This window comes from Athene cunicularia, assembly GCF_003259725.1.
Source record: "Athene cunicularia isolate RWA chromosome 2 unlocalized genomic scaffold, athCun1 chr2_part1, whole genome shotgun sequence".
Lineage (NCBI taxonomy): Eukaryota > Metazoa > Chordata > Aves > Strigiformes > Strigidae > Athene > Athene cunicularia.
The window spans coordinates 11113252-11140403 of NW_020799095.1; the positions used below are offsets into that span (position 1 = coordinate 11113252).

Below are 27152 nucleotides of genomic sequence, written 5' to 3' on the forward strand. Positions count from 1 at the left end.
TTTTTAAGCCAGTGATTCATATTGGAAATCAATGCATTCAAGTAGAGAATATAAGAACTTTTATATTTTTGTTTGTTAACATTCATATTGTAAAGAATAGCCATGTTTCTTCTGTGAGGATGTTTAAGGCTGTGTCTGTGCAGCCTTTTTACTTAACCAGACCTGTTCCCTAGTCCATACAAGTGTTTTGTTTCTAGTCAAACCATCAGAGAAAACAAGTCTTTTAAGTGCTCATAATAATTAAAATTCAAGCTGCCAGCTGAGTGCAGATGAAGATGCAAATGTTCTCCCTTCAGTCTTAAACCACAGCCAGTGTTTTAGTGGTTACTGACTTTTCCTGTAATCTTGCTAGGGTTCTGTCGACCAGGTTTGCTAACTAACTCTCCCCCTGCGATAGCATGAACATTATAAGCAGCAGCTTACTACACTACATCTTCATTTGTAAAACTGTCTGCAGACAACATGAGCAGACATACTATTGTCAGTATGCATATGCTTACTAAGATGCAGAAAAAGGGCCTTGAGGTTTCATGTGAGGGGGGGAAAGCACATTTATTTCCACTTTCCAGGACATCTTTTATAGTGGTCAGCCTTCTTGACACTAGAGACCCATACCAAAATACTGATGCAGCAAGAGTTTTTTGTATTTTAGGTGAGAAAGTGGGATAGGTCACAGGTGGATAGGGTAGTAGCTTCCCGGTAGGATGGCTCTCCAGCTGTGCTGCAGAATGAGGCTCAGTTAGGTATGCAGATACAGCTCTAGGGAATCAAAGGATATCAGTGTCTGTTTCAACTTCTCCAGACATACTTCCTCCCATAGTTGGGTACTTGGATTAACTGATAGTCTCAATGCAAGCATTTCATAGCTTACTGCTCTGAAGGAAGATTCACTATAGAGCTACTTGTTTCAAGAGGTCATTGTTCCTTGTAACATACTCTACTGACTAGTTTTCTCAGAAGCAGCAGAATGATTTTGCTGAAAAAATAATGAACTTCCAGTAGATAACTGCATTTGAGTTGAAGTTCTCCGAGATTGTGTCTACAGAAGTATAAGAAAATGAGAAGGGAATTAATTTATATGTTTGTGTGTGTATGTAGTATAATGTATGTATATCTAATATTACACATATTGTATATAATTGCTATCAGTTACATATACAGTATTGTAACACTAAATATCATATATAATATGCCTATATAGTATGTACATTATTATACATCTAATATTTTACATATTATATATATAATTGCTACCACTGTTTCTGCCAACTTCGTAGTTCTGTATTCTGGGTGTGGTTATGTGAACCATTCAGTAGATAGTACTCTAGCAATGGTTTTTGTTCTTCAGTATCATCAGGTGATATATAACAAGCTAGTCTGGTGGCAAATCTCAGAAAAAATGAAGAGGAAGAACATTTTTTACTCTCTCCTCACAGTTACTAGTTACCACTTTTACTCCTTGTTGATTCTTCTGTATAAAGGAAACCCTCTAAGTCTGTCACATTCAATAGATCTTTGGCAGGAAAATGTGATGCAGGCCCATTGTAAAGAAAATTGGATGTTACATATTTAAATGTTAGGGAGATTGGAGTGAGTGTCTCTTTTTTCAATTTTTGCTCTTAGGTTTGACCCAGGTTAGTAATGGTAAGGCACAGCAATATTTTACTGCATTTCAGAAATGTATGTGAATTAAAGCACTGAATAGATCAATAAGCAGGATCTAAAACTGGTTATCAGTTCCAGATAACATGCAGAAAAAATGGTGCAATCCTTTCCACACAGATGATGTACTTAAAGTGTGCCTAAACAATAAAAATAAATCAGAAGATCAAAGAGACTGGTTTCTTTCTTAGAACTTTAAAAGAACTAAAAGGGAGACAAATAACTTTTTTTTTTTTTTTTGAGTTTTAATGAGTCTTTGAGTATTTCACAGAAATGTAAGATTTCAGAGTGCTTTAAAAATACATATAAGCTACAGGTACAGTTAACAGAGCTGAATTTGTGTTGATATTCTTAGAAAAAATATTTTTTTGAGTAGACTGGAAAGAAACAACTCTTGACTTGTGGAAGCTGTATGTTTAGGATAAAGTTGCTGTTTATTAGAATGACATTAAATGCTGCATACTAATAATTGGCTGAAAGGATTAAGTTTCCACTTTTCTGGTAACTTTCAGTTTGGTAAAAAATTCTTTTATTATTTTAGAAGTGCAGAGATTCATTTGTTATTTTTTTAATATTACGGTGTGAATTTGTTTCCTAATGTTTAGGCTTATTTTGAGGAGGCAAAACAAGTTAATTACTTAAAAACATATGATTTTGTATGTGTTGAAAATCAGAAATTCTTCTTAATAGGTTTAAAACCAGGACAACGCAAAGTTTTATTCACTTGCTTTAAGAGAAATGATAGACGTGAAGTAAAGGTTGCTCAACTGGCTGGTTCTGTTGCTGAAATGTCAGCTTATCACCATGGGGAGGTGAGTGTGAAGGATGGTAAAATTGTAAGGATTTTTAGCCTCTGTAAAATATTATGTAAATGTTTACTGTATTGAAACTGCAAACCTATTGACTGTAAGTCTACTAATCATGGATTTACTTTTAAAGAAAATTAACCAAACAGCATGTAGCTTAATAAGACAACGTATTTCCATTCTTTTCAAGTCTTTGTGTGCAGTGATATCCCAAATAGTTTGTGGGTTGTGATGAAATAGTAGGTAACTAATTCCCTAGGTAACTTTTACGTTCTCAAATCATAGGAATATAGGAACTATGTACTATGACACTTTTTGTCTTAAACAAGAAATACTGTTCTTTGAAAACCTGATACAGTGTTTGGAACAAAGATTATTTCTGTCTCCTGTTTTCTTTATATTTATCTGAAATAATAGCAAGAGTTGTCATATTTAACAGTCTCTCTCCTTCCCTTCTACTAATTTCTTTTAAAGGGAGAGAAGTAGTTTGTGCAGTAGTAAGTGCAGTCAGTTTGCACCCCATTCATTCCTCCAGAGAAGTGCTTTGGGAAAAATGGAGAAGCCCAAGTGTTTTCATAAGCATAGAGTGTAAGGACAGTTAAATCAAGGAGGCAATGTGACTGTGGAATAGGAAGCAGCATGTTTTGCCAGCAGCTCTTGTAATAGGTTTACAACATCCTTTTCCAGAGAGACTACTTTTTTGAAGTTGCAGTCAAGTTACATAATTCTTGGGCATTAAAAATATATTTTATTGGCTGATTAGGAAAAACTATCTCCTCTTATTACTACAAATATGTGTTTTCTTACAGCAAGCATTAATGATGACTATTGTCAACTTGGCTCAGAACTTTGTTGGAAGTAACAATGTTAACCTGTTACAACCTATTGGTCAGTTTGGTACCAGGCTTCATGGTGGAAAGGATGCTGCCAGCCCTCGCTATATTTTCACCATGTTAAGGTAAACACAAACGTAAAGTTAAATGCATGCTTTTGAAAAGCCTCGTTATGAAACTAGTCCCATCACAACAGTACAGTTTTTTTTTTGTGGGAGATGAGTGGAGGAGTATTGGAATGTTTTGAGAGAAGCTCAAGTTCCGCTTTATGTCTAGAAGTCTGGTTTTGCACATGAGTTTTTTGCATGATTTTCCCATGCATAGAAGTGCTGTATTTTTTAAGTTATGTTACTTCTTTTATTTCCTAATTTCAGTGTGATATTTTGCCTAAAATTCCTTGTAGTTTCTTCTTTTCCCCTAACTATAAACATTATACATAAGTATCAGGTTTTATTACCTTTCTCGTATATATTCTTTCTGTAGCAAACCTAGTTTTGTGCATTTTCCTTTTTGCATGAGGTGCTGAAAAGCATATTCACCCAGGACAATGTTCCAGATGAACAAAGGGAGTCACCAGTTTTCAGAGACTGATAGGTCTACAATTAAGCAACAAAGTTTTGCAACTATTTGTGTGCTGTGTTGCTTTATTGTGGGGTGACCTATTGTCACATTGAACTGTGTGTTCTGAATGCTTTAAAGAATGATATTTTTGTAGATGTTAAATGTCACCAATTACTAGTGTACTGTATACATGTGTTACTGTAAAGGAAACAAACATCATCTGTTATGAGCACACTTTTCCATTAGACAGAACTTCCTTTTCTCAGGAGGTGTGTACATTGTATTTTCAGCTTCAGAAAGACAGAGAAAGAAAGACATGAGAAACATCTACAATTAGGTCACATCTGGACCCATGGGCTGTTAAAGCATTATGTACTTACTGGACTCAAGTTAAACTGTTTTCTTCTTTTTCATTTTTAAAGCCCTTTAGCAAGACTGCTTTTTCCATCGGTGGATGACAACTTGCTTAAATTCCTTTATGATGACAACCAACGTGTAGAGCCTGAATGGTATATTCCCATCATTCCTATGGTTTTAGTAAATGGAGCTGAAGGAATTGGTACTGGATGGGCTTGCAAACTTCCAAACTACGATACCAGAGAGATCGTAAACAATGTCAGACGGATGCTGGATGGCTTAGATCCCCACCCAATGGTAAGAATAATAGTATATACTGATACTTTGTATGTTTGCTAAACAAACCTGATTTTGTACTTACAAAATGAAATCATATCACTCTATGCATGCTTGAGTATTGGAACATCTGAGTTGGATTGTTCCAGTAATTTTGTTTAGGAGCCTTACTTGACTGTTGGAATGAGGCTGGGGAAGTTCACCCTGAAGCATAAGCATTGGAATTTGTATTTTTCCAATTATTTCAGAGGACTTTCTCTGCATTCTGCTGAGTGTAATCCTTCACAGTTGCAAGTCTTACAGGGTAGTTACGACATGGCAGTGGAGTAAAAAGTTGTACCACTCTTTCCTTTTTCAATGTACTACTACTTCAGCCAAACTTAATGTTTCTTCTGCCTTATCTGATTTGCACTCTCTTTTATATACCTGTAAGGATAGGAGAAAATACTATCACTGTTCAAGAAAATCAGCAGCTTCTGAACTGCAACTAGCTTCTCTTTCTTTATGTAAAATTTAGTAAGTCTCAGAAGTGGTGTATACTTGAAAAAATTTGGACAGGAAGAATACCTGGGTGAACCCAGAATATCTGTAACCAACACATAAAATACAGATAATGCAACTTTTACAGCTGATGGATATTGCTACTTTGCTGTGTTTACCAAGTCATAGAAGCAGAAACATCTTCTCCATTTAGATCACAGTTCACTGAGTATGTAGTGTCCATTTTCACGACATAGTGAATTTCCTTTTTCAAATTCTTGGGAACAATGCATACACTTTTTTAAAAAAAAATTAATTAAATCAATTGCCCTTCCTTTTAGGACTCCTAGGCCTTCTGTGTAGTCTTACAGTCAATTGAAGCTTCACTGTGGTTGAAAGAGGCAGTTCTGCCTCCATCTAGCTCCTTTCTGTATGCTGCTATGTGTTTGTGGCTGCATGGTAAGATGGATAAGGGAATCAATTCAGTTAAAATTCCCCACCCTGTTAGTTACTTTTTAAACTGGATGGGTTCCACTATCTTTGCCAAACAGCACAAGAATGAGAAAATGGTTAGGGGAGGTAGCACCACTTCTATAAAGTTATTGTGAAACTGGGGTGTTAATCTGCTTTCTGTCATGCCTTATCTGGGCTTGCTGTTTTCTTTAAAAAAAGAAGGAAAAAAGACAACCCACAAACAAAACAACCACCCCATCACCTCACTGGGTTCAGCTGCTTCTTCTTAATCATTTATCTACTTGGTAGATGTTAAGATACTTGCTCCTGTCACTTGCATGTGTGTCTGTTTTTTCTCTAGTATTTTTCCTATGACTTAAAATTTTCACAGGCATAAGAGGCTGGTTGATGGATTAGTGCAATATAAAGTGATAGCTTTATGGTGTATGAGAGAGAAATATTTTTCTGATACTTTATGATAAAGATTATTACCACTTTGTTGGTTTTTGCAATTTCAGCTTCCAAACTACAAAAACTTCAAAGGAACCATTCAGGAACTTGGTCAAAACCAGTATGTAGTCAGTGGTGAAATATTTGTGGTGGACAGGAACACAGTAGAAATTACAGAGCTTCCTGTAAGGACATGGACCCAGGTAAGTAACAGTGAAATACATTTACATAAAAACCAAGAAGTTCCTTACTACATTATTAATTCTACATCTACACAAACTTTTAACACAATTTCTGATGACTTACACATACATGGAAGGGAACGTAGTTTCATTTTTGTGTGCCTTTGTAGAAGATGGTTTTCTACTTGTGCCATCTACTGTCCATACTACAAAGAATACTTGCTTGTCCTGCTGAATTAATATTTAATCCTTTTTCTTTTGAGTAGTCTTTTTGTTCTTGTTAGATGCCTCTTACGTTTGTGCTAGTCTTGACCTGCATTTTGTAACTGTAAATTGTAATTGGTATCAGATGCAATGCACAAAGCTTTGAAATCTTATGTTGTTCAGCTGGTTTAATGAATTAGGGATTTTAAGAAGTGTTTCTGGTTTTTGCTACCCTATTTTTACTAGGTATACAAAGAACAGGTTCTGGAACCTATGTTGAATGGAACTGAAAAAACTCCAGCGTTAATTTCTGACTATAAGGAATACCACACTGATACGACTGTGAAATTTGTTGTGAAGATGACAGAAGAAAAACTTGCACAGGCAGAAGCTGCTGGATTGCACAAAGTCTTTAAGCTTCAAACAAGTCTTACTTGTAATTCTATGGTAACTTTTTCATGTTTGACTATCAGAATCCTTACTGTTGCTTGTTTTAAACACAAATGTTTTTGTAGTGTACTTTGGTGCTTGGTATTGAACAATATATTGTGTATTTGAAATTGAGTAGTAGAAAATTGTAGTGATGACAAATATTAAGTCAGTATGGATCAGCAAATCCATTTTAGTCTTGACGAATCTTTCAAACCAGATTAGACAGGCTCGAGGTGCTTAGTTTCCTGTGACTGAAAATTCCTGTATATGAAAAGCAAAAATAGCTAATGTAAAGTAGATCATACAAATAGCTTTCTGCCTTATTATAATTAGATTTGAGTTTTGAACTTGAGACAAGCTAGGTTTTCAAAATTGCACTTTATGTAGGACTATTAATCTTCTAATAGGAGTAGAATGATTCAGTGTTTCCACCAACATAAATCCTGGTTTAGGTTGTAGGCTATAGAAAACACTATCCTTAAGCTGCTGAAGACATAACAGTGATGTAAAATACTCATATGGTGTATTTTTGCTTGTAGCAAGATGAGAGTAAGAATGTGAGTAAATATGCATCTCTCTATTACGAGAGGGATTTGAATTGTAAGATAATTTCTGCCAGAATATTTCCAAACATTCTGTCTTTACGGAGACAGAAAAAGCAATTTTATTTTTTTTTATGGCAGATACTACTTTCAGATGTTATCACAAAGCAAAAATACCATTACTGTTGCTATTTTTCTATAAATCAAAAGCTATGTGAAAATAGGTTAAAAATAAAGACCATAGAATTGGAAGAGGAAAAAAGCCTTGCTCAACTCATTTTGTAGATTGTGTTTGAAAAGTGAATCTACCAAATCAAGGTGATATTTCTCATAGGTTTAAACAACCATATGAACTACTGTCAGAATCTGTCTTCAAATTAATGTTTAATAGATTACAAAATGTTTTGTACCTTAATCATGTGTTTTCTGCGTACTAAAATAAATAGTAAGGGCTGCTTTCTGTATATGTGTAGGAATTAATCTGCTCTAGTTTAAGCATCTTAAAGTTATGTGAGCTAGTCATTTTTCACTCAACTCCCAAATAGGTATTTTAGGTAGATGAATTGCCCTCTAGAGGGGTTTATTTCTTTTAGCTAAGGGCACCTAGGGCAATTGGTTCACCTATAAATGTCTAAACTGGAGATGTCAGAAGTCAGGCAGGATTGATTCCACCTATGATGTAAAACTGATTTCTTACTTTGTGCTTGAAATTAAAGGGTGGCAGTTTTCTCGGCTGAAAAGTGGCAGATTTCCTAGTTGAACTGAAAGATTGTTAAAGATGCTTTTCAACTGTGATGTTAAATAGTTGTGAATCATTAGGTGCTACTGGACTTGTGATTTAATAAATAAAATCAGTCATTCTACTGAATTCAGGCATATTTTTCTATATAGCTGTCTTCTTGTTTGAACATGTTACCATAAATCTCATATTAAATCAAATTGTGATAGAAATAAAATCTCTCCAGCTGTGTGCTGTGTAGTTCCGTAGTAAGGTTTGAGTTCACGGTCTTCAAAATACCACTTTTTGTTTAGTGCATGTATATGTGCAATAGAAATAAACTTGGACACAAAGGTTAACAAATTTTGAGTTATGCAACCTCTCTCAAGCAGTATATTATGTATTCTGTAGGTGCTGTTTGATCATATGGGATGTTTAAAGAAGTATGAAACTGTGCAAGACATCTTGAAGGAGTTCTTTGATTTGCGATTACATTATTATAGTTTACGCAAGGAGTGGCTTGTGGGAATGTTGGGTGCAGAATCTACCAAGCTTAACAATCAAGCTCGTTTTGTTCTGGAGAAGATACAAGGAAAAATTACCATAGGTGAGTAAATGTAAGTTAAAATTGGTAACACTGGGGGAAAATCTGGAAATTATTTAAATATAACAATGTATTTGCATGTAAGACATTTCTTTTCACAACAATTTTTTTTTTCTTTTTTTTAACCTGATTGTGCGTGTGTGTCTTGTAGAGAACAGATCAAAAAGAGATTTAATTCAGATGTTGGTCCAGAGAGGCTATGAATCTGATCCAGTAAAAGCCTGGAAAGAAGCACAGGAAAAGGTAATAATCTGAAATCTCTGGATATGTTTGATGCTGTTAATGTTATAAATGATATTAATTTATTCAGACAGTTGTTTTCTAGTAGTCTAACTTAATTTATAACACACAACACTAATTAAAAGGTTATGTATTGACTTCCATTTTTAAAAATACATTAAACTTGTAGAAAAATACTGTCACATAATATTGGTATCATATATGGATAATTCTTAAAAGAAAACTAGATAATACAAGTCTGAAAATGAGAATACAGAGGTCTGAATTTCTTAACATACCTAAATCAAAACTGGCAACTCAATTTCTGACTAATACATAAAGAGTGACTTTCTGATACATAAAATGCTGCATCAGTTACCCGACACATATAACTGATTTTCCTCTTATTACTTCTTTGTCATATGGTTGCAAAATGTAATTATTCTATACAACTTATTAATCAGTTTTCTGTAATGAAACATGAATATTATAAAGCTATCACTTTTGAACTTACTTTAATAAAGTTGCTTTATTTCTGATTTTTTAAAACTCAAAGAGTTTTCTAACTTCCAAAAGAGATATGTGACAAGTTTAATTTCATGCTTTACTATGGGAAGATGAAACTACTTTGAAAAGCAACTTAAAATTTTTGTCAGCCACCACTTTTCTGTGCCATTACCACTGCATTCGCTATTCGTTTTTCATTTTGTTTGCTTTGCTTTTTTTTTTCTACTACTGTATTAAACTCCATGTAGTGTGTTGGGTTTTAGAACAAAATTATGAGAAATTTTGATCCACTTCCAAACCACAGTTTGTACATTCAGGGCTTTGATAGCAGTTTTAACCAGAAGACTCTGCTCATTTCTAAAGAAACAGATAGACATGAATATCCCAAGGGCAAATATGTCAACCTGTGAGATAGGTAGGATGGTACCAATGCCTATAGCCAACATATAAGGCATACAGCTAGCATTAGGTTCAGATTTGTTTTCTTAAATCAAATGATTGAATAATCCAACTGTAGAAGGTCACAGGAGCATGGCCTTTTGGAAAGGTCCAGAAAATGTTAAGGTTATTGAATCTGTGAGGGCACACCTTACAACTCTATGGTGGTGCTTTGGTAGAGTGTTACAGTTCATGCATAGAACTAAGATTATTAATACTTGTGAATATTTCACTTCAGGCAGCAGAAGAGGAGGACCCACAGAACCCGAATGATGATGCTTCCTCTGCTTCTGGTTCAACTTCTGGCCCTGACTTTAACTATATCTTAAACATGTCTTTGTGGTCGCTCACAAAAGAGAAAGTAGAAGAGTTAATTAAGCAGAGAGATTCAAAGGTTGGTACACCACGGAAGGCTTGTTCTAAAATGATATAATAATTACTGATGTGTCTAACTGAATGTTCAGTTTCAACAGTATTTACTTTAGTTCTAACAGTACCTTATTCTCTACATACTGCTTTCATGTTTTAGGAGAGAGAACTAAATGACCTTAAAAGGAAATCTTCTTCAGATCTCTGGAAAGAAGATTTAGCGGCCTTTGTTGAAGAGCTTGAAGTATGTTTTATTTTACCTATCTTTCTAAAAATATTAAATTTAAATTCATTTAATTAAAAGCATTAATTAATTAAAAGTATTAAAATTTAAGCAAAAAAACCCAAACCACCATGTTTTGGAATAAGAGCAGATAGACCTCCAAATATAGTCATAAGTGGGAAATCATTATTGGGTATTTGTGTTCCTAGTTGTGTTCCTCTGGATTGTCTCTTGCTTCTATACAATTTAATGTTTTTTTCCAAGTTGGTGATGCTAAAAGAAAAATTACCAGGAGAAAATTTGTTTTCAGATGACACAAAAAAAATGGGAGTGGTAACTTGTTATAATAAATATAGTAATAATTATACTAGTTCTACATGATCTAATTGGTTGTGAGACAATAAGTGTTGTCAAATGCAAAGCTGTACATGAAGTAACGAAGCGTGTAGACCGTAAGTACTATATGAGGGGCTCTTACTTTGCCTCACTGGTAACTCTGGAGAAAGGTAAAGTCCAATTGATGAGTAACTTGCTGAGCCTCAGCTTTGAATGTTCCCTGAAAGGGGCTGATGTAATCTTTTTGAAGTGACACAGGATAATACAAGATGCTTTATTTTTCCTTGTGTTCATGGTACAGCTGCAATTGGAAGTGTTCTGTTCTGATGTCTGTATTTCAGCTATATGTTCATACTGTGAAAAAAGCTGATTAAAGAACTGGAAAATGTGTCTTAAAAATTACTCTAGAAACTAGCTGCTTAAATTAAACACTAAAATACTGAAAATTACATCAGTACCCAGACACGTACATAAGAAATAGAAACTTAATAAAAGAAAGATTTCTAGCAGTGTCCGAAAGTTCATATTTATTTAATCTTGAATAAAAGTAGTTTTTAACTGTAACAGGGTAATGAAGAATTTACTAAGATAAAGTGATTGGTTTTCTATTACTGGAAAGTGTGTTACAATTCAAGTGAGAGTTAAGGAAACTCTTATGCTCCATGTTAAAATGAGATTAATCATAAATAATCACCATGTTCCACTTTGTTCTCATTAAAAAAATATGTGTTCTCCCCTGCCCTCAACCCCCTCCTTATTTGTTAGAAAGTAGAAGCACAAGAAAGAGAAGATGTTTTAGCTGGCATGGTTGGCAAACCAATAAAAGGCAAAGTTGGTAAACCCAAAATGAAGAAGCTTCAGTTGGAAGAGACCATGCCATCACCATTTGGCAGAAGAATAGTTCCACAGATTACATCTGCCATGAAAGCTGATGCCAGTAGGAAATTATTGAAAAAGAAAAAGGTAAATCACAAATATTGCTATAGTTAAGATTATGTATTATTAAATGCTATATTTTTCCACTCTGGTAGCATAAATCCAAACTGCTAGACCTTATTAATGTTATATTTATACTATTTTGCTGACCTAATGCATGAAGAAGTTAATACTAGATTTTTTTACATTTGTAAGCCTCTTGACTACTTATTGTTCACGTGGTTTTATTTCAATTTCTTCTTTACAAGACAAATGTCAATATCCTATTCTACTTTCATTTATTATCTTCTACAAAACTATTCCAGTCCTATCTTGACATATAAAGGTATAATTTATTTCATTTTGCCCAACCTTTTTATATATGTTTAGGGTGAAACTGATTCTTTAGCAATAAAAATGGAATTTGATGAAGAATTTGGTGGTGTGCCAGCTGAGGGTGGTGGGGATGACTCACTGAATACATCAGCTGCAGCAGCTAAAACCCCTAAACCTAAGAGAGAGAAGAAGGAGCCTGGTAAGATCCTTACACAGTCATAGTTAACCTTAGTTGTATGTACTAATTGGGTATTAAATATATTTTTAACACATAGTGAGAAGGGAAACATACCACAGTAATCACTACTTCATCTGATATTCTTTCCTAAAGTGAAGTACTTGAAATTACTCTGCTGAAATTTCTGTTATGTAAGCTGCTTTTCTGGGGGTGGTGGATTTACGTATTCTACATTTCATTTTTTTGGGATCTACGTATTTGAATTTGTGAGTAGAAAATAGATTATTTTTACATAATTGGACTAATTATGTGCAAACTGAAATTTCTAGTTTGCAAGCTCTCTGACCTTGAAGGAGGGCATGGCACTCACCTTCAGTCTGAGTAATAGTAGAGACTGTAAAGCTTGATTAAATAAACGTATTTTCCTATTGACATACTCAGTCATTCTGACTTTTAAAAGTTATGCATGTTATGGCTTGGCAGACCAATCAATGTCTGTTAACTTTCCTTTTTCCTCTGTTAGTAGAAATTTATTATTACCATTTGAGAAATACATAGTAATGGAGGGGGCAGCAAAAAAAGGAAAGCTAAAGACAAAAAGAAGGTTTAAGTATGAGATTTTAAAAAAAGGAATAAAAAGTGGTTATGGAAATACTTCTTCTGAGATAACATCTGTTTTAAATTATTCAGGGGATTATCCAACCTGAATAGATTAACTGAGTACAGTTCTGACTGAGTTGTCTACATACAGCTCAAATGTACCCTGTCTGGTGTTGAGCCAGAACCAATCAGCCCAGCTTGATCTGAGCTTGCTCTGAAGTTGACTGACTGCATTGGTACCCCCTGATAGGGTATTCTCTGCTTCCCATGTTAATTGGATTTTTCCAATAACTGTTCCTGATCATGTTCCCTGAATAACGAAAAACTGCTTGTTCTTTTCCTGGACAACCCAGCAACCTTTAAAAAAATGGAAGTTTGACTGCAGAGGAGCTAAAACTTCAAATTAGAGGCTTTTATGTTTTTCAGTCATAAAACAAATTGTTTTGGCAACAGCAGCTCAGGTTCTGTGTGAAATCTGTTCATCACATTAAATTTTTCTTCAGGAAGGAGAAGAAAATTTGCAACATTTAAAGGAGAACTTTTTAAGATAAAAATTTAGCATCGTAAACAATTGGAAGAGATAAAAATGTTTTTACTCTGACTGTAGTAAATGCTTTAACTTGTGGCAGGTACTAGGGTAAGAAGAACACCATCATCTACAAAATCCAGTGCAAAAAAAGTGAAGAAACGAAACCCATGGTCAGATGATGAATCCAAGTCTGAAAGTGATTTAGAAGAGAACGAGCCCGTGATTATTCCAAGAGACTCTCTGCTTAGGAGAGCTGCAGGTACCCAAGCTTTTGTGAAATTGCACAGTGTGACTGAAACTTTAACTACCTATATTTTCCTTTGACCATAGCCTTCCTTTAGGACTTGATCTCCTACAGATAGCTTGCGTTACATTTTCTTCACTGTGCAGTTAGTGAAAAAACTCTTAAATGTCAAGACCCGGAACTAAAGAGTTGATAGATTTTTTTTAACTTGGTTCAGAAATCTTTTCCCTTTTTCTAAACACTAGAATAAAAATTAAAAAACTAGTGAATTATACAAGAAATAGAGAGGATAATACTATTACAAACAAAAAAATTACTTTAATGCAATTATACTGTCAAATAAGGCCCCAAAGCCCAAATGGCTAGTAAAAATTTATTAAAAAAACTCTGAACAGTCCATTGAAAAGCAAAAATATCAGAGACAAACTTTGGAAAGTACATAAACATTTGATAGTTTAAGAAAAACCCAGGTTATAATAGAAAATTGTTGATCAATTGCTCAAGCACTGGATTAGGAAGAGTGTTCAAATGATAGATTCAAGAAAACTTCAAGTGAAGGATTCTTCTTCCTTAAAAGTACTTATGCATTGCTGTCTCTGTAATGCTGTTAGCTGAAGGTGTCTGAGCAAGATACAAGTGTTAGATGTTTGGTAACACTTTAAATTATATCCCTTTATTCTTCCAGGCTCAAAAAATTTCTTTCCCTCCAGCCTTTTGTCTTGTATATTCTGAGGCAAGGATTGTTTAGGGACTTCCATTTTATTTGTTTTAACATAAACACCTATTTTGAAATGTATTTATATGTGGATTTTTTTTTTTTTTTAGCTGAGAGGCCCAAGTATACTTTTGACTTCTCAGAAGAAGAAGATGATGCCGATGATGATGATGATACCAACAATAATAATGATTTGGATGAGCTCAAAGTAAAAGCCTCTCCAGTTACAAATGACAGAGAGGATGAGTTTGTTCCTTCAGACAGTTTAGAAAAAGATGAATATGATTTCTCCCCAGCCAAATCAAAGCCATCTCCAGAGTAAGTACTGTAACTCAGCAGTATTTCATTACTAATAATTTTTTTTAAGCAGAAGTGTCTGAACAAAACTGAGCAACATCAACCTGTTATTACTCTACATGTACCATGTAAAAAAAAATTTATACATTTCTGGGGAGGAATTAAAGTGTATGTTATCTCAGCCTGATACAGAGCTCAGCAACTGACCTATGCAGAGGTAAACATGACATCAAATTATGGTATACTGTCATCTGTTAAAGTACATTTTGTAAGAGTCTGTTTTCCATCTTGTGCCAGTCTGGTATGCACAACTATTGAAAAAAGTGTAATTCTGTTAATTTTAAATGCCTGAAGTTCATGACTGAATGGTGATTTTAGGGGTTTAACTGCTGAAAACATACAAAAATGCTAGAAATGCTTTGTAATACTAAAATAGGAATTTAATTTCAAATGGCTATTATAATGCCTACATAATTCAGTATGTAGTTAATGCAACTCATAGCATTTCTTTTTCCTGTCTGGAAGTAGAAAAACATCTCAAGACAAGAAACATCAAGATTTTGGAAACATCTTCTCTTTTCCATCTTACTCTCAGAAGACAGATGATGGTGAGCTTGATTTCCCTGATCTATTTAATCTTATAACAACCGTTACAGAATATATTAGGGAGTTTGTGGTATACACAAATTTCACATAGTAGTTGTAGGAGAAGGATGTTCGGATTTAGAAAGGAGAAAGGGGAAGGAGGTTCTGATCCTTAGAGAAGCAAAGCTTGTATCATAGATAAGAAAGTCACAGTACATCCATAGCCTAGATGTAGTATCATCAACGCTTTTTTAAGATTAAGATTAATTTTGACTGTAATTAATATTGATGATTTAAAATATGTAGTGAATGAATCTTATTCTAGACATACTCTATGATTGTAGATACAACAAAATTGGACAGTGACGAAGAGGATTCTGCTCCTGTTTTCTCATCATCTTTTGCCCCTAAACAAACAGAGAAAAATCCAAGTAAAACAGTAGCTGCTAAAAAGGGTATGTATAGGATTGTCCTGTAAGCCAATCCATTTCTTTAAAACTAATCTCCTCTACCTTTGCATTGTTTCTTCCTGTCTTCGAGGTGGGAACTGCATTCATTTATTTTGAACTCAGTGAAATTCAGCATATATTGTGAACTTCTTCCAGCTCCTTAATGATACCAATTTCTTTCTTTCCACGGGCTACTATAGTGTCAACTTAATACTTTCCATGTATGAAGTTGGTGTTCAACCTTTGATTAGTTTAATGGAGGGTTTTTACTCTCAGGAAATAATTGAAACAAGATGACCTTCGGGTTGAAGATAGTCTTCTATAATGGATCTAACTTACTTTAAAAGGAAGGAGAGCAAGTGCAAAGGAGGAATCCCCAAGAAATATTTATGTCTTAAATATGTGTCATGGTTTAATCCCAGCCAGCAACTAAGCACCACACAGCTGCTTGCTCACTCACCCTCAGTGGGATGTGGTAGAGAATCATAAGGGTAAAAGGGAGAAACTCGTGGGTTGAGATAAAGACCGTTTAATAGGTAAAGCAGAAGCCACGCACACAAGCAAAGCAAACCAGGGAATTCATTCACCACTTCTCACCAGCAGGCAGCCATCTCCAGGATAGCGGGGCTCCATCATGTCTTGGGAAGACAAATGCAATAACTCTGAACATCCCCACCTTCCTCCTTTTTCCCTCGGGTTTTTATTGCTGAGCATGACATCACATGGTATGAGATACCCCTTTGGTCACCTGCAGTCAACTGTCCCAGCTGTGTCCCCTCCCAGCTTCTTGTGCACCCCCAGCCTGCTCACTGGTGGCATGGGGTGAGAGGCAGAAAAGGCAGTGACTCTGTGTAAGCACTGCTCAGCAATAATGACAACATTCTAGCATTATCAACACTGTTTTCAGCACAAATCCAGAACATAGGCCCATACTAGCTACTATGGAGAAAATTAAGTCTGTCCCAGCCAAAACCAGCACAGCAAGCTACCACAGTAAGTTCTACTTGACACAGTTGTTTCTCTTCTTGAAACAGAGGTTGAAAGGCTCTCCTCTAAATTCAGAGGTATAAATTCTTTCAATTATTAATCAGGCTTTTAGAACAGACATCTTGCAGGATCTTACATTGTGGAATTAAGGACCATTCCAAGAAGTGTTTATTATTTGGATTTGTTTCTGTGATTATGCTTGGGTATTTGTAGGAATAAGGTTTTTTTGATCTGTGTCTCTTGGGGAATATTGATTTATTGGTTGTTAGTGTTACTTATAAGAGAAAGACTTGGACTTGTTTCTAAATGTGTGTTAAAGATTATGCTAGACATTTGCCATAATTAATGGTGAAAATAATGTGTTTTCTTACCTAAAAGTAGTTTAAATAGGTTAAAAATACAGTTCCTAGCACATGATAGACTGGGGATTGCTTTCAGATCTTTGCCTTTCTTCCTGTATGTCTTTTAGGTAATTTCTTTTTTTCCTTTCTGCTTAATCTTCTGCCCTTCAAAAACATTTTTTAATACTGTGGCCTTTGTTTTTTAAAACTTCTTTTGACCAACTTGTAGCTGAATGTAGTATATTAATTCTTCCCAAAAAAAAGATATCATGAGAAAATCTGCAAGAAAGCAGCCAGTTACGATAGTTAACTTACTCGCTTAACAATAAGAAAAAAATATCTTGTGTTATATATTAGGTACCAGTGAATTGCAGCATCTTTTCATCCTCTCCCCCACTGCTTCTGTATGTCTAATCTCTTTCTTGCTACATTGTTCTAATCTCATTTGTAAACTGTTTGAATCGGCAAATGTCTGAATGCTTCTCAAACTATTTCAGCTAGTAAGTTCTATAATACAATAAATGAAGATTGTTTACAGAAATAGCTGATCTCTAATACAATAGTCTTTTCTGTTAAACTTGTGTACTACAGTAAAAACAAGACTGTACTGCAGTAAATAAAACAGAGTACTTTGTATGCAGTAGCTAGGCATGGATGCAATTTAACATTCAATCTCTTTCTCCCTCTCTGTTTTTTGAAGGCCTGAATGTGATGAGTTGTCATTAACCAACTTGAAACCTTAAAATGTAGCTATGATCTGTTTCTGAGTTTCTAATTAACCTTGACACTCACAAAATATGTATAAACAGGCTCTCTTTCAAGCCAAAATTTTAAATTTTGCCTTCAGAGTAGCTTTAGGGACACAGTCTCCCTCTCAGTGAATGACACTATGATAGGTTGCTTTCATCAGTTTTCATCTCTTCTCCTTTGCCTAGATTAGACATGATCACAGTTTGACAGTGCAGTGATAACCTAGCATGCTTAGTTTATTGGTCATCTGGTATCCTTCTAGTAGTCTCCTGGATTCTAAGTCCATCTTTATGCCCTTTATCAGCAGCCCCTTCAAAATCCATTTTCTGGTGGTGTAATATTCCATCCACTCACCCTCACACTGGGAATGCCTACTGTGTGGCTGAAACAATTGATCCAGAATTGTTTGATTTTTCTCTGATTTCAGAGCTTGGATTTGTAAGGATGGAGAGCTGAAACTGAAGAACCATTTTTTTGTGCCTTGCTATCTGTACAGCCACATTCCCTTCTCAATGAGAAGAAATAAAGGAATGAATTTGAGTTCACTACAGAGATAAGAGACTGTTGAGCTTGCTTTCCATGCACCATTTGAGAGGTCTGTAGTTCTACTGCTTTATAGTAAGCCGCAAGCCTAAGGGAAATCTGAAAAGCAGTCTTTGATTATAAGCAGCTACCCACCTTGAACAGCCCAGCTGCTGAGATTCTAGAAGTGAGATGTACCCTTTTACATCAGCTGTAGGACTGATGCCATTCCTGGACTTTCTACCAAAACCATGGGCTTCTAGAAAGCACATGTACATTGACCCCACGGTAGACTTCCATTTCATGTCATGATACCTAGTGGGGAGCTTGTCTGAGCGGATTGTGGTCTACTTGCTGTCGGAGATCCTTCCCACTTGTGCAGGCATCAGGTTTATAATCTTAAGATAGTGGTTCAGAATCCCACTAGAGTTATCACAGAGGGAGATGCTTGTTCTGGAAGCCATGGACAACTGTTACTTTAGCCACCAGATAAGAAGAGGTTTGCTGTCCTTTGGACTTGGTGTTCTGGAGGCAGACTTCACAGGAGTTGACCAGTGATGACAGGCTGTTTCAAAGGAGGAACAAGTCCAGTGATTGTGGCAGTGTGTTATACCTCTCTTTCTGTCTCCAGTTATTTCCTTCTCCCCAATTCCTTGTTTGTCAGTGAGAAGTTTGCCCCTTTCGAATACCAGTTAACAACAAACTTGAGGACTCAGGGACAGCTGAAGATAATTACATCTCATAGTATATGTGCTGGGTAGTACTTTTCAATGGAGCATACGTGGCTTCTGTCTGGCATGCAAATTTCATGTTAACATCATGAGGAACAGTGCAAAGCACAATTCCTGTAGATGGACATCTAAACCTCTGCTCCTGATATTGAATGTCACCTGGATCTAAAATGGATCCTTTCTACTGAGGCTCTCTTGCTCACAATTTCTCCTTGTCACCCGCAAGTTGATAAAACATCTGAATCTTTCCCTTCCCTGCCCTCTAGTCTATGTTTCTTATGCTGATAAAGCTTTTTCCTGTATGAAGGGCTTCGTTGCCTTATGGGACCTAAAATCATGTACCTTTGGTAACACTGCCCTCATTTACTGATAACTAGCTAGCTACTTACTTTTGGTGATGCTTTTAGAAAGTATTACTTCTGCTTTTAGTTGTTGGGTACTTTTTTCAGGCTTACTGGTAGGTCTTTGTGGTTTATTTAGTTTTACTTTATGTTAATATAGCTGTTTTTTCCCAGCTGAGATACCTAGAAAGACCTGTTTCAAGCTGGTTTCAAATATGCTTCCTGACTTCCATAAGCACTGTTGCTTCCCTCCCAAGTTGTACCTGAAATGCTGCTGTAGCCAATGCTTTTTTTTTTTCCTGTCCATGATGCCAAAGGTAGCTTTATTTTTTGTGTTGTTAGGACCTGGTACTTGGAATACCCAGTAGGTATTAATCACAAAAAGTTGGAAAGATGTAACTCTCTTTGCAGTGACTCTCCAGTGGGTAGCAGTTTCAGGCATCATAGACAAAAAGTTTGTGGAGACACTCTTGTTGTCTGAGCACATTGCCCTAGTGATACCATAAACAGAAGCTTGAGTTCTCACAAATGTCTGCATTTCTGGTATCTATCTGGAGGGTTTTTACATGTGTCTCATGGCTGATAGTGTTGGTCAGTAGCACATCCGAGGTTTCTGGAAAAGACTGTCTTGTCTGGAAGCATACAGAGCACATTATCTGATGATCTTAAAGGGTCTTTTCCAACCTAAATGATTCTGTGATTCTATCCCTTGTCATCCATTGTGTGAACATACTAATGACTGTCCTAAAGATGGCCAAGACTACTTGCATAGCAGTAATTGAAATGATCTAAGAGATCCACAGATATGTTCCTTTCTTGCCCTTTTTGCTTTTTCTGAAGTTACTTTTCACCAAGATTGACAGAAAACAATGTCGCAGTGTCAGATGCACTGTCTCTCAAACTCCTGCAGTAATCACGAGGAAGGTTGCCCTGCAGTTGTACCACTGTGAAGGCAAAAATGTCCCAAGCAGCAAGCTCTACCTGTAAACGCTGCAGTGTATCCAAATATGTTTAAAGTATACAACCTTGAGAATTTCTGTTGCTGCTTTAGTTACTGGTAACCTGTTTCGGGCTCAAAAATACGTAAAAGTATTTAATCAAAACCACTGGAAGTTGTTGAATGCACAGATACATCTCAAAGTATCGCAAAGGAACCCTCCTGTTTATTCCCTGCAGTTTTAGCATAAAACCTGAAGCACGTTTTCTCCAAGTGCAGAAACCGCTCATCGTGTTTTAATATCTGCTATTTATGCTGTAATTGGAGTATCTAATAAAATTTAATGCTTCTAACCAATATGTGAATTTAACATATTTAGTATCTCTAACTTCTAACAGCAAAACTAGATGTGCCCCCTAAACCTAAAAGAGCTCCCAAGACCAAGAAGGTGGAAACTGTAAACTCTGACTCAGATTCAGAATTCGGCATTCCAAAGAAGACTGCAGCACCCAAAGGTGAGAGTTCTGGCGTTGCGCTGTTCCATGCTCATGTCTGTGCTCTGTGTAACACCGGTTCACAATCACCTCTATAGGGAAGCAGAACTAGTGTCTTTAAAATGAGAACCACATTGATTTATTAGTAAATTAACTGCTAGTAGATTACTCATCCATGAGTCTTTTCTGTGACAAATAGGGTGTACTGAATTTTCTTGACGAACAACGCTTGAACTTTTTATCTGACCTTTGCTGTGGGGAATGTATTTAATAGTTCCAGCCCCCTCTTTTTTTGTTCCTCAATTCTAGTGGATACTGCTTATTTTCTTTGATCTGAGATTTTACAAGACAGTCAAATTCTGGCAGTAATTCTAGCCAGAAATCGCTACTTACTTTTAAAGCCATTCTTTGGTATCCCAGTTCTCAGTTGTCAGCAGTCCTCACAACACAGCACACTAAGCTGTGTAATCAGAGTTGTCTGTAAAGGATCTGCCAGTGTTGGTAGTTACCAGTAAATTTACTAAATAGTAAAGGTAAATTAATGCTGTGTAATCAGTACAGGAGGTGACTGAGGACTTGTACTTCATAAGTCTAGAAGTCATTGATCTAATGCAGTTTGTCCCTGTCTTAAGTTGGCAGCTTGAATTACTAGGGGGAATGGTAACCTTGGAAAGAGGTGTAAAAGTTTTAAAACTGAGAAAATACATTGTATTTTGAAGACGCTTGTGTTGTAAACTAAATTGGAACTTTAACATGTAGACATACTAGAGTAATTTCACTAGGTTTTTTTCAGTTTGCTGAACTCTGGAGTTTTAGTTAAAGAAAACAAAGTTAAATCGTATTCTCTCACCTAGGAAAAGGCCGAGGGGCAAAGAAAAGGAAAGCATCCAGTTCAGAAAATGAAGGTGAATACAACCCTGGGAAGAAAACACCCAAGTCAACACCAAGCAAGGTCAGTTCCATCTATGCTCTTTTCTCCTTGTAAAAAGAACATAAGGGGGATGACTTTATATAAAGGTGTGTGTTCTTATTATAGGTTGCTAATATGATAAAGGAAGTTTAGGTGTGTTTAGAAATCAGATATTAGAGAAGTCTTCCTTCACTTCTGAATATTAAAAGGAAAAATGTATGTAGCATCTCAACTGATTTGTCTTTTCTTTTCTAAAGAAATCCAAGAAAGCCGCTTTTGACCAGGATTCTGATGTGGAAATCTTTCAGTCAGGCTTTGCCTCCGAGACTGCCCCAAAGCCACGGACGGGCCGGGCTAGAAAAGAAGTTAAATATTTTGCAGAGTCTGATGAAGATGATGATTTTGATATGTTTAATTAAGTGCCCAAAGAGCACAAAAATGTTTTCCAACAAATAATCTTGTGTTGTCCTTTTGTCCCTTCTGTCGCAAACTTTTGTACATTTGACTTATTTTATGTGATAATGTAATTGATGGTTTTTATTATTGTGTGTAGGCATTTTAACATTTTGTTCTTACACCTACAGTTTTATGCTCTTTTTTACTCATTGAAATGTCATGTATTTGTCTGACTGGCTTGTAGAGATGTTCTAGACAGCTGTGCTAAAGCACATTTTAATTGTCATGGTTGCAAACAGCAAACCTGCTTTTTGAAATGAAGTTTAAACATTAAAAAATGGAAAACTACTCTGTGCGTGTGTGTAAAATCTGGACTAGAGGGACTACTTCTACACAATTGGGTTTTTTTAAAATAAATATATTTTATTCTTTGCCAGGAGACTCCATGGAAAAAGGTAAACAGTATATGAACATAGAAAGCATTGTTAAACAATCTCAATGTACAAACAGAGCCAGTGAAAGTACATCACAGACTTGCTAGAATATATAAAAAAAAAAATCCACTAGTGCTTTAAATGAAACCTAAGAAACTGACACTTTAAATCTGTTAACCATTCTACCACAGTTTTCACTCTGCTTCATGGTGATTTAACAAGGCCAAGAAGGCAGATTCTCTCCTTGTGTTTCTGGAAGTCCTAGCTGTACTTCCCTAGCACCTGGAAGGCTGGATAACCCAGCTAATTCCTGGCGGTCGATTCTTCAGGAAATACCCTAGACTTGCCACTTCAAAAGCTGTAAATGAGTCTGCTGGTTATCATCCCATGAAGTTTCCCTAATGGCTTGTGAACAAGTAAACAAAAAGATGGTAACACTAAAAAGTGTTTCTGCCTTGGAGGCTATCATTACTGTAGCAACGCAGTAGTTAATTGTGGAGCTAGGTCACCAGCCAGGTAAGAAACCACATCTTTAAATTTTAAAGTGACATTACCAGTGGAACAAATGACATCTGAATAACTGAGCGGGCAGTTAATGCTGATACTGATGTCTTTTCTGCTAGTGCAGTACTTTTTACAAGGAAGGAGATGCAAATTGAGGGCATCAAAGACAAGTTTTCATATTAAACTAAACCAGACGGTCCTTAAAACTTCCTTTTCTGGATGTGTAGAGTAGTCCATTTCATAGGGTTGGTGTCTTGATCATTTTAGGTATGAGAGACAAAAGGAAAGCACCAAACATCCAGTATGGAAAGTACAGCCATACAGTTGTATGTACAAAGTCATCAGAAATGCAACCAGAATTTAACTTTTGAGATCTGTCTTGTCACCATGCAGTCTTGAATGTTCAGAGGAGAAAACAGAAGCTTAACTATTTTTTGCATGAAATGGCTGATTTAGAGTTTCAAAAGTTTGCATTTTCTAGTTTTAAGAGTTTAAACAGCAAGGAGTATATATCGATACATATGAAAATTTCTTGGTCCTTGTTGAGTTTTTATCTATATATATATACATATATAGATATATATATTAAGTCCAGAAACTAAGCAGCAGTAAAAATGTTTTTCTTGCTTTTCATCCCTGTACATAAGGTATTAGGAATGTCTGAAGTAGCTGGAAAATGTCTTATTGCACCATAGGGGATTGACTGACACTGCTGTTATCCACTGAACTAGGCGAGATACTAGGACTGTGTTCTGCAGTATTTCCGTTTGAGGTGGGTGTCAGTGGTTCATGTCCTTCAGAGTTCTCCAACATTTCCTGAATAAGAGGTGGCATGGATCCAGGAATTTCCATTTTCAATGTAATGACACGTTCTGCACCTTTAAAAAAAACACACACACAAAAAGTCCGTTGCATTAGTACGATTCATACCATTTTCTTTTTGTTACAAGCAGCATCAGTAGTAATTTCAGGGTATGTTATTTTAATGATTTGGTGTATCCTACTCCTTGCATACAAAGCGATGTAAGTGACCTCCTTCATTCATTACAAGAAAAAGGAGTTAGATGAGTATTCCTTAACAGATTAATTTAGAATTATGACATAACAACTGATATTACAGTACAGGTAAATTGGATGAACTGCTGCTTTTCACAGAAGGAACCAAAATGACATTAAGTTATATTGAACAAGTGAATTAAACTGTGCTCACATAATGTCTTTATAAACTGGAAAACACAGTTTTTAGTGTGTACTGGATCTGCAAAGACTACAGAGTGACAAAAATTCTGGCTGATCTGTGTTGAATAGGCAAGGCAAATCCTGTAAGAGAATTGCAGTGATGTAACTCAGAATGTTTCTTTCCCATATAGAAAACTGAAATTAGAATCAGAATTTAACAAACCCTTGTTTTATAAAAGAATGAATTCAGGCAAAAGGATATGTTTTTTTGTGAAGCTGCCTTCTGTAGTTTTCAAGCATCTTCTCTTGTGCTAATTAACCACAAAAGTCCACAGAAACACTGATACTCTTTACATCTGACTGACTTAACTGAAGCAAACTCTTCAGTGTTTGGCCTTGTCACCTGTAACAATGGGTATTTTTATAGCGAGAAGTGCCTGTAAGATTAAACAAAATTACTATATCAATCCTGACTACACAGACTGGGAGCCAACAACTAATTTACTTTAGGGGGGAAAAAAAAAACCAAACACCACAGTGCTCTCAAGATGTGCTCAGGCTTCTTGAACAGGGCAGACATGGCGGGAGGGCTGTGCTAAGGGGCAGTTCACTCATCAGCTCGGGGCTCCCAGGCAGCGCTGTGCGTTGTAGTAGGATGGCAGGACTGGAAGCCTGTGTTTCAAAAGGGCCAAGACCCTGCCTGCCACTGGGCACTAAACTCTGTGGGACCTGCGTAGGGATTTAGTATGTTACTACAGACACAGGAAGCCTTAAGTGCTGGGTGGGCAAAACTTCTCAGTGAGAAGGGCCCAATGGGTATAGCAGGAGGCTCAGCTGCTGCAGCTGCTCTACGCTGCTGCTGCTAGCGATAGGCAAGTGGTGTGTTCAGAAAGCCCTTAACAGGCAGCGTAACACTAATACAGCTTCAGTGAGTACAATGTTGGGTTGTAAACAAGGGACAGAGATGAAGGGCTGAGAGTAAGTTAATAAACGTTTAGCTACTGAGTGGCAAGGACCATAAAGAGACGGGAATATTTTGGACTTGCACCTCAACTAACACGAGGATATACAGTAGAGATTCTGTTCCACACCGAGGCACGAATGTGCTTTATGTATATTGCTGCTGATGGGAAAAAGATTTTTCTTATCAGGACAACATCTGATAATTTATAGCCATAAACCCCAGCATTCAAATATCTGGTCTAACACCTTGCATAGGATTCCCAATCATCTTAAAAATTGAGTCTAATGGAAAAGGAATCTCTACTTTTTTGAAGTGAAGGAAGGCAAGAAGAGCCAGCAAAATTAAAGGGAAAATAGTCTGGTCATTGAAGACACATTCCAGAGGAGAGAAACTTTGGACACGTTCGGCTCATGTGTGCTGCTCCAAAGTATGTGCTGGAGAGAGCACACTGTCAGTCACAGTGGTAACCCCAGAGTGGGTGGGAGCATGTGGGTTCGTGCCTTCACCAAGGAGCTTCCAAAATTGTCTACAAAGGCAATGAGCAACCATCCAAGCGAATGATGATTAAGGAGTCTCTTAAACAACTGCTAGGGGCAAGCTCTATAATCAGAAAGAAATTAATGCAGAATTATGCTGAGAGCTTCTCTGAAAACCATCTGTAGTCAGAACAGCAATGATGAAGTGAATTCAGGCACGTTAAAGATCTGCTTCCTGATGTAATGGAGTGGGTCAGTCGCAGCATCAAGTGTTTGTGTGGTTATTCCAGTGTAGAGCCACAGTAATTTTTCAGGTCTTGCAAACATCCAATTTAATATTGGGATAAGACAACCCAGAAGACGGTCTCTTTCTTCAGTCCAACGAACATTTAATTCTTGTTACAATACTTCTAATGCTAGAGAAGAATGTAGTTGTATAAGGAACTCTAGTATAAGGAAACATTCTCAGTCTTTTCAGTTCATGCTTACTTTGGTAATTGTTTTCAGGGATCATGTACCACCAAAAGTCATTATCTTCTAAAGTACATCTCTTCAAATGAAACTCAAGACACACACACACCCCTCCCTCCAGGACATCACCCATCCTTTGGTATGGTATAGTTATACTCTATAAAACATTCATGACACAACTGAAGTTAAAAACTTATGTCAGAAAAGGAAGAAGAATCCTTTCTTCTGCATTGAACACAGAGCTGTGTTCCTCAGGAGCTCAAGAACTCTGGCAAAGAAGCAGGAAAGCAGAAATAGATTTCCCACACTCAAGAACAGTAAAATGAAAGGGCTCCCCTAAACATTTTTATAGCTCAGTAGTGTAGTCAGTTTATTTTGTCGATGCAGTTGGATGAAGCCTGCTTTACTTGAGGGTGAGCAGCAAACTTTACATAACCTGGCAAGTGGTTCCTTTTTAGGATACTTTTGTTTCCAGCTCTGGTGTTTTTCCTTTCTAAGTTACTCTTTTGGTACTAGTCAATCCAGTTAAATTGCTCACTTCTTTTAAAAACCTAGCTATAGCTTAATCTTTTAATTTTTAGATTTTTAAGTAAAACAGGTATATTTATTTGAGTGCTTCTGTTTTCTTGAAGTCTTCTCAAAAACCACATCAAATGAAATTAGTAATATTTTCAAAAGCATAAATCCAGCCTATAGCTACATAGGTACCTGTACATACAAGCTCATGTGCTTGCTTATTTATCAGCAGTAGCAAACCTCTAGTTCAGTAAGCCTAGCAAGAAGGTGGAGCTGCAGCAACCTCTGTAAAAAATAAGGATTGTAGCACTTCAGACTCTCTGTACTCAGACTCCTACATCTCTGATACAGCTCCCCAGCAGCCTGGAGGTGAACAGATATGAAACGGCTGGACACATCTCAAACTGGGGCTTGGGGAGATACAAGGGTACACAAACAAGAGGAGCACAGTCACCTTCGGAGCCACAGCACAGGGCAGAGCGCAGCGGTGGCCAACGAGCCGGCACAGCGCTGACTGTCCACTTGCCACCTCCAGAAGGGCCGCTCAGCCTCCCTCCCCTCACAGGCTGCACAAAGCGCTAAGTGGGGAACCTCTCTGGTGAAAGGAAAGCATTCCACTACAGCCGGGCTTTAGAGAATCCACCTGATAGCGCTTTGGCTGTCTGTGTTTCACATGGTCAATCAATCACACACAAGACT

The 27152-nt window shown here is 36.5% G+C and overlaps 2 protein-coding genes across 5 annotated transcripts in view; one reads left to right on the forward strand and one right to left on the reverse strand.

Annotated features, from left to right (window-relative positions):
• The window catches only part of TOP2B (DNA topoisomerase II beta), a 64310-nt gene extending 42052 nt beyond the window's left edge, over positions 1-22258 (forward strand). The window contains exons 19-36 of one of the 2 annotated variants that reach the window (XM_026842172.1): positions 2353-2474; positions 3278-3426; positions 4285-4516; positions 5947-6081; positions 6511-6711; positions 8368-8563; positions 8712-8803; positions 9963-10118; positions 10254-10337; positions 11418-11615; positions 11958-12102; positions 13311-13469; positions 14280-14487; positions 14992-15074; positions 15396-15506; positions 20508-20624; positions 21458-21555; positions 21771-22258. In XM_026842172.1, the coding sequence (XP_026697973.1) occupies positions 2353-2474; positions 3278-3426; positions 4285-4516; positions 5947-6081; positions 6511-6711; positions 8368-8563; positions 8712-8803; positions 9963-10118; positions 10254-10337; positions 11418-11615; positions 11958-12102; positions 13311-13469; positions 14280-14487; positions 14992-15074; positions 15396-15506; positions 20508-20624; positions 21458-21555; positions 21771-21932 (2648 nt within the window). In that variant the 3' untranslated portion in view covers positions 21933-22258. The remainder of the gene's footprint in view (positions 1-2352; positions 2475-3277; positions 3427-4284; positions 4517-5946; positions 6082-6510; positions 6712-8367; positions 8564-8711; positions 8804-9962; positions 10119-10253; positions 10338-11417; positions 11616-11957; positions 12103-13310; positions 13470-14279; positions 14488-14991; positions 15075-15395; positions 15507-20507; positions 20625-21457; positions 21556-21770) is intronic. The other variant, XM_026842173.1, reaches the window with a different exon arrangement.
• A 1019-nt stretch (positions 22259-23277) lies between these two features.
• The window catches only part of RARB (retinoic acid receptor beta), a 316231-nt gene continuing 312356 nt past the window's right edge, over positions 23278-27152 (reverse strand). For all 3 annotated transcript variants that reach the window (XM_026842513.1, XM_026842512.1, XM_026842515.1), the window contains one exon: positions 23278-23725. In XM_026842513.1, coding sequence (XP_026698314.1) covers positions 23529-23725 — 197 coding nt within the window. In that variant the 3' untranslated portion in view covers positions 23278-23528. The remainder of the gene's footprint in view (positions 23726-27152) is intronic.